Source organism: Clupea harengus, chromosome 9 (assembly GCF_900700415.2).
Source record: "Clupea harengus chromosome 9, Ch_v2.0.2, whole genome shotgun sequence".
Classification (NCBI taxonomy): domain Eukaryota; kingdom Metazoa; phylum Chordata; class Actinopteri; order Clupeiformes; family Clupeidae; genus Clupea; species Clupea harengus.
Window position 1 is genome coordinate 21,586,791 of NC_045160.1, and position 15,496 is coordinate 21,602,286.

Sequence of the window (15,496 nt, forward strand, 5' to 3'; positions counted from 1 at the left end):
TCACTTACACTATGAGGTGCTTGCTTCTTCGCACCCCGAGTTATAAAGTAACCACAGATTTGCTCTCCAAGCATTCTGACCTCCACCTTGACCATTTGAGTTCATCTGAAGCTCGGTGTAAGAGCATATGCACAGGATCTATGGCTGGCTGTGCTGAGGAAGGCAGAAAGGAGAGAGGAGAGTTTATCCCCTTTCCCCTCAAAAGCAAATCAAAGTGCTGACGAACCCTCTTGCCAAGAAACCTGCAGAGCAGGGCAGCCTCAGAGGCAGCCTCCGCCACGATAAGAGGAGGGGAAGTACGTGGGTGTGAAATAACTAGTGCCGGACTTTTATTTTATCATTACTGTGTGTGTGTGTGTGTGTGTGTGTGTGTGTGTGTGTGCTTTGTTTTTGAAGTGTGTGTGATTTACTTTCTGTTTAGTGCGGCTCTGCACAACCTGCTTTCTATTAGGACGGGGGCAGATGGGATTTCTGTGATGCAGACTCCCCTCCCACACAAATGACCTGCCTCTGCCTCGCGTGCTCCAGCCCTGGCCAGGCAGCGAACAACGAGATGGGTTTCAGAGAGAGGGGGGGGGGGAGAGGGAGGGAGGGAGGGAGAGAGAGAAAGAGAGAGAGAGAGAGAGAGAGAGAGAGAGAGAGAGAGGGGCACACCCTCCTTAATTTCCCTGCCAGCTGCCAGCCAAGGATGGGGTTCTGCAAAGGATCTGGCCTGATCCATATTCGGCCTGTTTCTGACATGGAACCAATCCACATCTGATCTGTTCTGGTTTCAGTTGCCTGTGAGTAGCATAGGTCTCCTTTGGTGAGAGACGGACAGAAGTCGATATGCTTAAACGATGTTCCAGATATGAAGACTGAGTGGAGAAGTGCAGCAGAGACAATTATACAATGAAACACAACAACAGATTGAAGAGAGTTGTGGAGAAATACAGAGGATGCTGTTTATCAATCACCTCACATGGTTGCTTCAGTTCAATTCAAATGTGTATGTGATAGCCATGACATTGCACAGCAGTCATTTCATCACCAAAAAATTATCATCCCCAGTCGGCTATAAGGCAATTATGCCTTTCTTTCTCAAAGACATAAAATAGCCTGAAGCATTTCATAATGAATTCTGAGTGTGAACATCTGTTCCTCGGCATGACCAAACCTGTCGCATATACGGCCTCTTTGTGTACGAAACACAGAGCACTTAGCACAGAACAAATCCACTGTGCTCACATTCACTGGGCAACCTAGACAGACCAGACGCCAGACCTGGGCCAGAACAGGCCCAGAATCAGCTCCTACGTGGGAGATTTCAACATATTCCAGCCTAGGGGCTCAGCACGTATGTCCACAAACATGCCAGTACAGCTTGAGAAGATGCTGGGCTTGAGTTATGCCCCCTTTAGCATGGAGACAGGCCTAGACTGGATTAGTGGCAGGGGAGCTCTGCAGAACATTCATGTAAGACTTTGATTGCCCTGGATGGATCCCGGGGGACCCTTAGTCATTACTGCTGCTGAAAAGGCACCAATTGTGAGTTTGTGATGCATCCCTCTCCACAAAGTGACCATTTATCTTCTCCCTCTCCTTCCTCCTGAGTCGGTTTCAAGTGTGTTCTCATCTGGTAACACAAAAGGCATTAGCCTGTATCATTCTGGCAAGTTATCTCTCTGAAATTAGACTGATTTGATGAAATGTATAGCCTAGCTGTCTTTTTCGGTTTTGTCATGAAATAAAACAAAACATTAAAACTTAACTTAAACTTAAAACAGTATAAAACCGAAAAGAAACACTCACAATGAATAAGCAATTTGTTGATCCTGCTTTTACCAAAATTTCTTCAATCATTAGGCCAATAGGATGACAAATGTTATTCTGTGTAGATGTTTATTTCATTACAGCATGATCCTGCGTGTATCACGTTTCCGTAATTGGTAAAGATTGGGGAGAAACTCGATACTGCATAAATTAAATAAATTAAGCGCACTGTGCTGGTCTTCCACAACCGTATTTTACAGTATAATGTCTTGGTAATTGAATTGGGCATATTGTGCATTAGCCCCGCGCTCATGTGAAATATCGACTAAATCCATGCTTTTCAAATGTGTCAAGAAGAAATGGCAAATGTGGATAATGACAAACGTTCGAATGGTACAGATTGCTTTCACCAGAAGAGCAGAATCATCTTAAAATCAAAATACTTATCGTTATGTATCACAACAGAACGAACATATAGGTTACTGCGCAGTAATGTTATCGGTAGAAAGGCGTGGCGTTAAGCTTGTGGCAGGCATACTGCCACTTGATCTGAATATGCTGAAGTGTTTATGGCGTAGGTACTAATTCCATAACTCCTCCATAGGTTGCAACTTGACTGAATCCAGATGTGAGCAAACGTAATTGCTGAACCCAGGTAGCCTATGCACTTTAGTGTTACTTAACCAGCGCACAGCTCTGCTCAGCTCATGCCTATAACCACATGAATAATGAATAATGTTGTGAGGCACATTACACTGGCGATATGAAGATATTAATCTATTTTAAGATAAGGCGTTGGCCTAAAAGTGGACCTATGTCTACGCCCTGAATGTAAGGCCTAGGCCTAAGGAGTGAGGATCATTTTCAGTCGGCTGAAGAAAAATCACAGTGCCCAGCCTCATGCAAGTACAGGTCGATCAAAATGGCTGTAAAATGTGAAACAGATAAAGTGACAATTACAGACAGACAATGTACATCAAGGGTAGAGTGGGATGCATGTTTATGAGCGTGTATCGGGCTCTCTGGGGTCCACTGGAAGTAAAATGATTGCTGACGCACTTAGGAGCCCATTGAAACCCACGGTAAAAAGGGCCATTCATTTTTCATTAGGTGGTTATCTCTGTCTGTCTCTCTCTCTTTTTAAGCCCATCGAACCAACTGACCAGATAACGTTATTTGTTCACACCACCCTGAGTCACCGGCACCGCGTTTTACTTGTTCTGAAAACAGTATCCTGTGGACTTGATGTTTTCACCGGGCCCTTCTGCGTATAGTGCCATTATTGATAAAGTGAGTCTGGTCAAATTTCTTCTGCGGTCTTCTGATGTTCTCTCCCAGTAATGATGTAAGAATGGCTTGGATTTGCCAGTGAGTGAATCGAGGAATCACCACTCGTACTGGGCTACTGCGTGGACCACCGGAGGTCTGTTCGACTTTCATCGACACACGTTTTAGTGAGATATCAGTAGCTAAAGCCTACTGCCGATGGGATTGTCCGCAAGAAATATTTCACTTTAGCACTGGAAACTGCAGACAAGAGGATTGACATATAAGCCCGGTGGAAGAACATCAGTGACTGGCGGGGAAATACATCCACAGAGAATCACAGCATGCTTCATGTGCAATATGACATCAGGACGTGCGTGAGTTTCCTGACCGCTTTCCTGATTTACACCTGTCAAGCACTTCGGAATTGTGGAGACTTCCAGTGTAGAGAGGACCAGCAATGCTGCCAGCACGGCAACGTGACTAGTCGCTGCTGCAAGCTGCCGCTGCACACCTTCTTCGACAACGTCGGTTGGATTACACGGAAACTGTCGGGCATTCTCATCCTTTTGCTCCTTTTCGCCATGGGTTATTTCATCCAGCGCATTATCTGCCCGAGGCCGCGGAGGCAACAGGAGAGAGAGGAGGATCCCTCTCTCTTGAACACGCACACCACTGCGTCTCAGGACTCGCTGCTCGACCGCTTCCCGGACCAGTGCATCACGGATTTCACCTCACCGGTACTTCAGCTACCAGCGTACGATGAGGTGAAATATTTGCCAACATACGAGGAGACAATGCAAGAGGTGGAAAGAGACCGTTCTGATGATAATCTATTGGCATGTTCCAGAGGACAAGTAAGGGTTCCAAACAATGGTCGGGGAGAGGAGAGAATGGGAGCTGTGAGTTCCACAAGGACCACCCGCAACTCTGTGTAAATGAAGACAAAACTGTAGGCTACTTCTTTGGCCCGTTATTTTAAAGTTGTTAAATTCTACGGATAAGCTACCCCGTTTGAACATTTAAGTGCAATTATAAGCAGAAAAGAATGCTGGAATATTGATTTTTAAAACCACTGTATGTTTGTGTCTAAAATGTCCCGTATAATAAGAGGAAAAAGTGATAGTAATCTGGTAGTGCATCGCTTCGTGTTGACAGCTAATCTGGCGCTAACATCTCATAACCTCCAAGCAATAAACTGTTCTACAGTTTTGAAGTGTACATTTTAGACGTATTTTGAACATTTTGAAGACTTCATTGAATCGCTCTCATGTTTGAAATTAAGATCTGTAGAGAGTGATTCTGTCAAACTGTTCAAATTCTTCGGGAACAGCTAACACCCTGTTAGGACAATCACTGGACCAAGACACTGATGGGAATACAATCGGCTACTGTGCAGTTGCGTCTTTGATCATGGAGCACGGCATAGGAGGCCTCACCAAGAATTTAGCAGAGAAAAGCAAAGCAGTCTTTTCGGAGAAAGCATTTAAACATATTTACTTAGAAATGTGTAGGTTATATGTAATAAAATATTCCTTACATGTAAATACATAAACAAATAAATATATTTAATCAATACCTTGCCACTTTGAGGAGTTGAATATTTAAAACTAACACCTGTTTTACATTGCTTCAGAAGGTAGTGGACCCACTGCACTCGCATCCGTGTTTGTCACTCTGCGGCGCTTGGAGTTCTGCAGATAGCCCATGGGAAACCTCCTATCTAATTTAGTCAGGGGCACGCAGCAGACACGACGCGAATTTTAGAGTATTTTCAACAAGACCGTAAGAGTGAGTGAAAGGGGTTGTGTAGCCGCATGCTGTTACGCATTGCCAATCATTCTAGGCCCGGGGAGAAAAATGTGTTCAGGATATGAGGTGATGTGGGATCAGTAGATACATTTCTATTATTCGTCCTCTAAATGTCTGAATGCAGGGCTTATTTCCTGAAATACCCCCTGAAAAAGTTCAGAACAATCAGCCAGCGCACCACAAAGTCTTGTTTTAAACAATATTTGAAAGAAAACGTCATGCTTTCTAGTGACCACAATAGTAGCCAATAGAGGCCCTGACCTTCTCAGTCTAGAAATATAATAACTAGCTCTCAAGCATTTACATATTGATATAAGTGTTTGGAAGTTGAAAAGGTCACTTTGGTGATAGGCATAGAATAATTCTTAAAGAGGCAAAAAAGGCAGTATGTCAGCCAAGAGTGATCATTTTAGTTTTAACAGGAACAGTGCCAAGACTGCCACTCTTTTAGGCTCAATCACCAGGGCCCAGCATGTTGTGAGTGACCATGGCTGTTTGCATCACGGCCCCCCACAGGGAAAAGGGTACAATTTCACTTTCCTCGCCATTTATGCAGGTCAAAAATCAAAGCCCATCTCAAGAGCTTTTTTTCCTTGATGAAAACCACATTGCTTCTTCAGCTAACTTTCCTGCTTATGTCAGGAGGGTGTAAGGAAGGCCAAACTAACCTGTTTCCTGCGCCTCAAAGCATCATCAAGCTTCACTCCACTTGAAACTGATGTTAAGACAACAAATGCATTGGTTTGTGGTTATAAAAGGGTTTGTTTTGTTTTGTGAGTTTACAACCTCTGGCAATTATTTGCTCTCTCAATCCCGGACATCTGAGGGGCCGTGTTTCTTAAGGGTACTCCCAGTCTCTGTACTGTGCTAATGTCACGTGGAAATATCACAATCTTATTCGAGAGATCGTTTCAGCTTTTACAGTGACTTAACATGAAGGTGAGAACGTTCCATCTTTTAGCACCGATATTACGTAGAATACTCAATAGTTTAATTTGTGTATTTTGTTACACAGAGTAATATTTGTGTATCATAATTCCTTCAAACACTTACAAGCCACACTGCATGTAGCAGCACGAGAAAAGGCTACTCTGAATGCTAGGGTTACCCTCCAGGCGCCACTCTGATAGAAGCCATTAGCGCATCCACAGGGCATTCCTGGATCGTGTTCCACGATGTGTGGATGCCGTCCAGTATTGGGCAGGGAATGACACTATAAATGATGTGATCTGTTTCAAGTGTCTCTTGTAAACACAGAACCTGTGCCAACAGTGCAGTTATTCAATCACCTTCCTGCTGGCCAAATGGTACACACCTCTCTCTCTCTCTCTCTCTCTCTCTCTCTCTCTCTCTCTCACTCTAATTCAACAATGAGAAAATGCAGTATTCACTCCACATATATTTTTATTAAATATGTTCTTTTAAATTGTACAAAGAAAATACATAAGTATAAAATGTAAGATATTATAAATACACACCAAGAGTGATACAAAAATATATACACACCTTGAACTTGGGATGTAGCCCACTGAAGAACTTAAAAATGAAATAACAATCACAAACAATTAACAAAAACAAAAGTAGAGTTAAGATAAAGGTCACGTCTTTCCTCAGATCATGGAAACATTCACTGGAAGGAAAATAATAAAATAAATAAACAGATTGGAATAAATCAGAAGTGTTCTGTAGAGAAAATGACATTGATATACAGGACTTAGGAAATCCTAACGGTGCTTCTTCACAGTTACAAAGGTAGTGTTAGTCTAAAATTCACCTTTGCAAGATGACTTGCTGTCACCGTGTGTAAGAGGGGGTTGAAGGTGGAATGATGACCTTATCCACAGGGAACATGTCAGCACACTGTGTATTGGCCTTAGAACTGAATCTCTCCCCCCTGGCAGTAGGGTGGTCTGGTGGTCCCACGCAGTCCCACTGACAGAGAGAAAGCGGTCTGAAGAGGGGGTGCTTGAGGAGCTCCAGGCCACTGCTGTTCTATGTGAATGTGTATGACTGAGCCTGGCCTGGTGTGGCGACAGGGCTTTTCCCCAACCAAACAGACACAGATATCAGCGTTCAGCGTTCCGAGTGAACACGCTCATTCAGGCCCAGTCCATCTGCAGCTGCCAGTCTTTCTACAGACTACTCATCACATCAATTTTTTTTTCTTGTCCCCAATAGAGGAGTAAGGTGCTATCCAATACCCAATTATCCAGTAAAGAGCCTAAATAATAACCTTGATATCGGTTCTTCACTAGACCTTTCTGAATTCTCCAATAAGACACCAAAGGACCTTCAGGGTTCTGGATAGTACCTTTTCCTCCTAACAGTGTCTAATGAGAGGGGTCAGCGGCGGGCGGCTACGCTGCTCCTGACTGACGTCGTGGCAGCCCTCTCGCGCTCTTTGGCAAGCTCCATCTCAATCTTCGCCTGGATCTTCTCCCAGTCCACCTCCACCTGAAAAACACCACCCATTTACTCAACTACCTCGGGAAGAGCTGCCAGGACGTCTCGTCCAAAGGCTAACAGTCCGTTAAGTTTAAAAAAAAAAAAAAAAAAAAAAGTGTTGATCTGGCGTTAATTTAGCTGAGAAATATCAGGGACAATGCAGAAGGTCTGGAAAATGTTCACTGTGAACTCGCGTGTCTCTAAGCAGGTTGACCATCTTACCCCTTCGGAGTATTGCAAGAAACGCTTGTTAGTTTCCTTCTTGCCAAAGTCTTGCAGGAACTTCTGTCGATGAGCGAGGACTGTGTCCACATGTGTTTTGTGCTTCACTGCCAGTTCCAGGGCCCTGTGCGAGAGACAGAGGGGAGGACCAAGCAGTCACGATCAATAAAGAAGAAATAATGCATCAGCAGCAAGCCAGTGGTTTACTGCCGACTGTCTATATTAAAACATTCATATTGATTTTAAATGACTAGGCCATTGCCTGTTTTAGCCATTCGTATAAAACAAACACAGCGTTCCATCTTACGCTAAGGGCAATAACAATCCGATAATGCCCACGCTCCAATCATTTCCTTCCAGGTTTAAGTGAAATTTTCACACAATTAAAGTCAGCTGCTGGCTGTGGTGGCATGAGTGCCTTTAACTGGAAGCTTCCTGTGTAGCCGGCAGGGCTCTCAGAAACAGATGCTTGTGAGTGACAGAGTGTGTGCTCTGCTCTGCTGAGCACGGACCTGTCCCAGTTGTAGAGGTTGATGTGGACCTGGATGGCCTGGTAGGTGAGTCCGGCCTGCATCAGCGTGGCCTCTGCCTCCTGCAGGTGTCCGCTGAACAGGAGCATGTGGGCCAGGGAGGACTCCTTAGAGGGCAGCTCCTTAATGAAGTTGATGTACTGGACTTTATCAACCTGCAGCAGAGGATGAACGGAGAAAAATCAAAAACAAAAAAACAACAACAACAACAACAACAACAACAACAAATCAGACAAACACAGCCAAGATCGTAAAACAATTCTTCATATCAATCTTGGCGGGTGTGGGGGAGCAGGGGACAGGCACAGATCTGATTTCCTATGAATATGCAACATCATTCAAAGGCACTGTGAACACACGCAAGCCAGACTCACCTCTCCAATGGCTGCATAGGCTACCTCAGCAGTGGTGAGCTCCCGATTGGCCACCGCCATGCCAGCAAGACACGCCCACAGAGCCTGATCCTGTGAAGAGGGAGCGCAGTCATATCGCTGTCCAGGTCTTAGCAGGTGGGCCTCACTTTAAGGGGCAGACATGCCTCACTCTGGCCTGACTCTGCCAGCCTATATCTCTGCTCAAGTTTTACTGAGACGTAGTCTGGCCACCCTCAGCTGACTTCAAGATGGATAAAGATTTAAATGGCACTAAAAGAATGGTGCATGCTAGGAAAAATCAGTTACACTGTAAGAGTATTGTTGATGCTGCCCGGCTGACAGCTGATGTGGTGGATTTTAATTTAATTATGAACTGAGTCCAATTCTGACTACACTAACCTAAATCCAGCAGTGGTGCACAATACTACAGTCAAAGCAATGACATTCACAGGAAGGCAAGATCAGGCTAGAAACATGCAAGCAAATAAAGGCATTGCAGACACATGGAGACACATGCAGACACATGCAGACACATGGAGACACATGCAGACACAGGCAAACAGGCCGCGCACACAGATGCAGACGAGTAGCTGGCGTTGTGACTGGAAGCAGGGTGAGCAATAGCAAACAGCTTTAAGCTTGAAATTTACACAGGCTGACTCATGGCATGGTATGGTGAAGGGGGGCAGTGTGGGGTGGGGTGGGTAGACACAGGGTGTTTGACTCCAGTGATGAAAAACCATAAACATAGGGGTGTTTTCGTCATCATAGATGTTTTGCGGCTTTCATACAAAAAAATGCAAGAACCACGCGTGTGCCAAAATGAGGGGATGACTTCCGTGAAAGGCCCCTTGAAGGCCACACCCTTACCGTAACATCTCTTAGTGGACATTGGCAGAGGGACACATAGCGAGGGACGACCGCAATTTGGGAGAACCTCTCCTTCCCTCCCGGGGCAAAGGAGGAGAGCAACAGTTCCCATGCCGACTAGCACTAGGTGCACTTAACAACAGCTCTCTTGATTATTAGCAGGGAGTCTTGTTAAATGATGTGAACCATAAACCATAACTCCACTGCCATCATAGTTAATAAAAACCTGCCTGTGCACCACCACCCCCCACCCCCCCCGTCCCCCTAACCAAGTTCCTCACCCGTCGGTGCTCTGCATTTTTTAAAGGGCCTAAGAGGGCATTGTTTCACAATTTTTACATTTGTAATCGTTTGAGTTAATTTATACACAGCATCCCTACTATTCCTTTTTATTAATAGATTATAGAATAGATTAATAGATACAGAAATTATTACACTTTACATGATATGATTGTAACAGACACTACAATTTACACAGGTCAGTTCATTTTTAGTCTGTAAATAAGGCACACAAAAAAACTATGTCTGCGTGTGTGTGTGTGTGTGTGTATGTTTGCATGTGAATGTGAATGGGTGCACTGTGTGTATGTTCATTAATGAGAGTGTGTATATATGTGTGTATGTTCATTAATGAGAGTGTGAATATACTGTATGTGTGTATGTGTTCATTAATGAGGGTGTGTATATGTGTGTATGTGTTCATTAATGAGAGTGTATATATATATGTGTGTATGTTCATTAATGAGAGTGTGTATATGTGTGTATGTTCATTAATGAGAGTGTGTACAGTATGTGTATGTTCATTAACGAGAGTGTGTATATGTGTGTATGTTCATTAATGAGAGTGTGTATATGTGTGTATGTTCATTAATGAGAGTGTGTATATGTGTGTGTATGTCTACAGTTGTGTACATGTTTGCAAGACGGTCTTCCTGAAAAGTGGTACTTCCCCCATGACTCCCACATCCCCCCTCTGAGTTTCCTGCCAGTCTCCCAGCAGGACTGTGGTTACAGCACCATAAAGCACGGCAGCCCGGCCATCAGGCTCAAGGCATGGCAGATTACTCAGCCCGGGCTGCGGTGGTTGGGGGTAATGGCCGCTGTGGCGTACGGTAAATGGTGTCACACTGGCTCGATAGAAACACATTTAAGGAGCGTTAAAAAGCACTCTTGTTTGGGAGAGCTTAGTCACTGGTTTGCTAAAGTGCCTCAGGAACCGTCATTATGCCCCATAAACGCGCCCGCGAAAAAAAACAACAGCAACCAGAGGATGCACAACAACATTTGTGGAAAGGATCAAAAGGCCAAAAGGAAATGGCAAAATGGGATCATCTGTAGAAGACACTAGCATGTCTATTGTAGAAGTCAGCTTTAGCTAACAGAATGCAGAAGGAAACAGCGAGGAGTGATAGAACCAAGTAGCAGCCACAGCAACTATGTGGAACCTTTAAAGAACAAGAACCATGGAAGACCACATAGCATACCATTACACTATGCCAATTAAACATACACTGATTATTTAGCTATGGACAGTTTAGGCCGTGCATCTACTAAAATAACAGTCAACTTACTAAAGCCTTCAAATGAGCTTGTTTGTGCGTAGGCTTGGTGTTTAACTTTAGTGTATCTTCGGTGCAGTAGGCTAACACTTAGAGCTAGCTCACACAGCAGACCTATTCCCTGGCTGTGTTACACACTTTTGTCCTGTGCTACACTAAGAAAGCGTGCTGGCATGAGGCCATCCTCAAGTCCTTCAGAGGCCATTCCCACTGTGCTCTTAAAACAAGTTATAGACGCATTAGGCCCCAAGTTGCTCTTGGATTTTAATCATTTTCTTTCCCCTGGCTATGTTCCTGATGATTTTAAAATGACTTGTGTACAACCTCATCTGAAGAAACTTGGCCTTGACCTGCTTGTTTAAAACAATTATAAACCAATTTCTAAGCCGACTTTCATTTTTCAACATTAAGATATCTATATTAAAACAACACTTTTGATTTTTTTTTGGCTAGCTACCGAATAGCTTCTGAAGTTTAGCAACAGGAGAGACCTAAGCACTGGTGCTGGCCATCCCTGACACTACTGACAGTGGGTACCTTACTAAAGACGGCTGAAATTTCTTGGCCTTGGAGTCTACGATTTTTTTTTCTTTTCTAATATATATATTTTTTTTCATAAAATATGGTGTCCCTCAAGGATCCATTCTAGGAACACTGTTATTATATTTGTTAAATGATATAGTCAGTCGTCCATCTCACATTATTTGCCTACATCTGTTTTTGACTTACAAACCTCATCTGTGTCTAAAGTACCAGCAAGACTTCATACGCCTTTATACTCCGAAACACTTTCTGCAGTGGCTTATTCATCAGCTCTTAAGACTCCTTGACAATGGTGTTACAAAGGCTGATAATATACAATAACCAGTTTATGGTGAGTTGCAACAGTAATAATAATAATTAAGTAATAATAAAGAGATAAAAAAAAGACTGTGCTGTAAAACTTGCTCTCCACAGGGACCCTTTTATCACCATCAACTGAGTTCCATGTGGGTGAACTATGACACAACCCAAACACCAACACTTGAAAACCAGTTTGCAAATAGTGTTTGTGGTCAAGTGTGTGGTTTGCCTAGTGACCCCAAGCTTGTATTTTCTAAATGTAGCCTCATTAAAGGTTATAGTCTTTGGTAGGGGGGAGCTTTTTAAAAGGGATCAATGCGCAGGATACTTAATAGGGAAGGAATGTGGGAGAACAAGGACAGAGGGAGAACAGGAAGAACATTAGGGCCTCTGTCTGAACTCACCTCCTTCTCTGAGGCCTACCACAGAGAGAGAAACACTCAACATGATGGGGAAGGAGGTGAAAGAAGAGTGAATAGCCAGAGTAAGATAGAGTGAGGGAGAAAAGAGAGAGGAAAGCCAGCCATGAGTCCACATGATGGACAGATACATTCACATACACACTTACACCATAACCACATACACACTTACACCATAACCACAATGCGCACACATACACACACACACACACACACACACACACACACACACACACACACACACAGGCATACACACAGGCATACACACACACAAAGGCATACACACACACACACAGGCATACACACAGGCATACACTTACACAGACACAGGCATACACTTACACACACACACAGGCATACACACACACAGTCAGACACACACACCAACACAAGACTAAGAAACATTAAGGAAATTAGACACACAAACATGCATTACATTCACCAAAAGAAAAGGTGACAAATGAACAAACAAGTCCACAGTGTCATGTAGAGTAAACACATGCACACAAAAGCATGCAAACACCAACATTTAACACTCATACACTGAACCCAACCCTTCACTCACTCATATGGTGTCGGTACACAGACGTAGATGTACTTGGGTGCAATAACAGCCAACTGTATTTGATTGAATGGCAGTAACCCCAAGGCCAGCTGGTTCGCTTGCTGTGAGTACTGTGAGCCCTGGTCCTGTCATCATCATCACCGTCTCCTATTTACAGCACCATGTGCTACCAATTAAAGCGCTCACTAATTACGCAATTCATCCTGAAAAATCTTACCTTCGGAGGAAAAGATGTGTCAGGTTTCCTTCGGAGCGTGACTAAGTAACAGTTGCTGTTCCAGTGTTAGGCACAACTACTAATGTTGCACCGGGGACTGTTTTTTTTTTTTTTAAACCTAACTCTGTTTTAAACTTTTCCGCCAGGATACAGAATGATGAGGTTTATTATAACATAGGCTAATATGATTTTTCCTTTGCCTTAGGTCAAGTTTCCATTCTTCTGTGACTGCCTGTGCCCTTTCAGCTCTGTCTTATTGATGAATGACAAGCACTGAGAAGTGAAACGGGGCCAAGGGTTTGCGTCAGTGCTTAGCGCCTAGTGGCTAACTCCCAACTAAGGCACACGACAAAGTATTTTTCTCACAAAACTGTTTGTAAACTGGCGCTGGTCTGTAAATCCCTGAGGTGAAGAGAGTCCAGGAAAGTCTGTTTATATTTCATTAGGATTTGATTAGGCTTTTGAACTTTGCAACTCGCCAGGAGATTAGATTTGCCTTGCGAGGTCTTCTGGGGAGTTGTTCCCATCTGACACCGTCTGACTAGTTTTTTTGCATTTCACTTTTTATAGCATATTTCAGCATGTGATCGTAGGGACTTGACTAACTAATCCAGCATAATATGTAATGCCTGAAATACAAATTTAATCAAAAAGCCTTCAGTCTGCTCTTGTGTGATTGCTATCTTGAGAGCTATTATTCCTCCTGGCGTGAGCTCCACTGTCATGTCTCCGTCTCTTCTCAGGGGGTAGAGCGCGGGCGTAAATGTTACCTTGGCGAAGCGGCAGAGGCGTAGGGCATCCTCCCAGCGGGCAGTGCTGGCGTACTCGTGCAGGATGGCGGGGTATGGCGACACGGCGTTGTACACCAGAGAGCCGTCCACTCGTCTCACCGTCACCTGGGTGCCCACATAGCTCAGGATGTGCGGCGTGCTGCTCAGCTCACTGCAAGGCATGATGGGATAGGATCAGTCAGCCAGGGAAGGGAAGGGAAACGGATAAACTGCCTGTCTAAAATTATACCTATAGCTTATTTCATACCCTGTCAAGTACAAAAACACTCGGGGAGTGCACAAACATAGGCACTGGCTTGTCTATTTGGATAAGTAATGGCAAATTTCCTTGCATGTTTCCTTGCATGACAACTTACCCCCAATGTGTAACAGATTGTACAGACTGTAAATCACAGACCTGCGCAGGCAGGCGTTTGTACCTGAGCAATGGAGATGTGCTGGTGCCACAGTGCCTCTTTACCTGGCATCCTTCATGAGGAGCCTCTTTACCTGGCATCCTTCATGAGGAGCCTCTTTACCTGGCATCCTTCATGAGAATGTCTTTACCTGGCATCCTTCATGAGGAGTGTCTTTGGCAGCAGGTCTTTGTCCACGAACACAGCGCCGGGGTAGTACCACACGGTGAACTGTTCGTCCTGAACCCCGCTCAGAATGTTCACAGAGTCGTTCCACGCTATCGTCTTCACCATGGTACCTGTAAGGAAGAGTGGCACTGTTCTGAATCGGATTTTAAAACTAACGTAAAAAGTAATCATATTCATCAGTCCGAGGAAACTTTTTTATCTCCAAGTAAACACTGGACTGGAAAAAAGAAAATACATAAATAAACATATATATTATAAATATTTATTTATATATATATAAAGCCTCAGGTTAAGTACTGCTAAAATGTACAGTGCTACCTGATTCATCTGGTCAGTGAATAACCGGAAGTGAGGTTGCACGATTGCATTGCAAGGCAAATCGGTGAAAACAAATAGCTGTCAAAAATAGTGTTTGACATTTCCTTGTAGCAGTTTTAAGCTAAAGAATTAAACGAAAAGAAGCTTTGCAAAAACGACAGCTTCACGATTGGTTGCCAGGTATTGACAGCCATTTGTTTTCACCAGGTTTGTCAAGCCACTGCCGGATACGACATCACACTGACCAGACGAATGGCCCTCACTTCTCTGTTGTCCTTCACATTGCCATGTCTCGCACACGGGCTCCTACCTATCTTGATGATGCTGTGTTCGCTGCGGCTGAGGTGGCGGACAGAGCTCAGGTACAGGTCACGGTTCTTGTCGATCAGGGCAATCTTGCGATCGCTGGCTGGGCCACACTGGTCCAAAGCAATCTCCATCACCTCCATCTGTAAGAAACAAGGGTTCACATCATGAGTACACATTTAATACACCGCCATTCACTAACATATTATAATTTGGTGGCGTTAACGGATGGATGGATGGACTGTTCACATACTGAAAGAAGCATATGATGTCATAGTTGTTTTCACTCCTTGTTGAAATTAACTGAAAGTGACATCATAATTAACTGAGGTGCACAACTAGGAGAAGGCCGAAGGGTTCACATCACGAGCGTGCACACACATAATCCACTATATCTGTGAAGGCTAAAGAGCTTTTCTCCTGCCTGGGCAAAAAATCCTGCTTCAGTAAGGATATTAATGTATGAAAAAGCTTTATCTATGCACAGACGTGATGACTAATGGATGTGGGATGGCTGAGGTATGGACAGTTTAAAGATTTGGCATATACTGCAAACATCATATGGTTTCTGGTCAAGACTGCTAAGTCATGATACTCATAATATTCAGCGCAGGACGAGTGAA

At 44.0% G+C, this 15,496-nt stretch overlaps 2 protein-coding genes across 4 annotated transcripts in view; one reads left to right on the top strand and one right to left on the bottom strand.

Annotated features, from left to right (window-relative positions):
* Positions 1-1,877: 1,877 nt before the first annotated feature.
* Positions 1,878-4,487, top strand: LOC105909701 (uncharacterized membrane protein C3orf80 homolog). Its single transcript, XM_031574176.1, has one exon. It carries the CDS (start codon positions 3,363-3,365, stop codon positions 3,954-3,956), a length of 594 nt encoding a protein of 197 aa, XP_031430036.1. The 5' UTR covers positions 1,878-3,362; the 3' UTR covers positions 3,957-4,487.
* A 1,729-nt stretch (positions 4,488-6,216) lies between these two features.
* ift80 (intraflagellar transport 80 homolog (Chlamydomonas)) overlaps positions 6,217-15,496 on the bottom strand; it is a 65,025-nt gene continuing 55,745 nt past the window's right edge. For all 3 annotated transcript variants that reach the window (XM_031573823.2, XM_031573822.2, XM_012838426.2), the window contains 7 exons: positions 14,878-15,016; positions 14,212-14,359; positions 13,645-13,816; positions 8,402-8,491; positions 8,010-8,182; positions 7,498-7,621; positions 6,217-7,284 (listed from right to left, as the gene is read on the bottom strand). In XM_031573823.2, the coding sequence (XP_031429683.1) occupies positions 7,174-7,284; positions 7,498-7,621; positions 8,010-8,182; positions 8,402-8,491; positions 13,645-13,816; positions 14,212-14,359; positions 14,878-15,016 (957 nt within the window). In that variant the 3' untranslated portion in view covers positions 6,217-7,173. The remainder of the gene's footprint in view (positions 7,285-7,497; positions 7,622-8,009; positions 8,183-8,401; positions 8,492-13,644; positions 13,817-14,211; positions 14,360-14,877; positions 15,017-15,496) is intronic.

Bases quoted from the DNA above. Each gene is read 5' to 3' on its own strand.
- LOC105909701 (XM_031574176.1), top strand. From the start codon at position 3,363: ATGCTTCATGTGCAATATGACATCAGGACGTGCGTGAGTTTCCTGACC.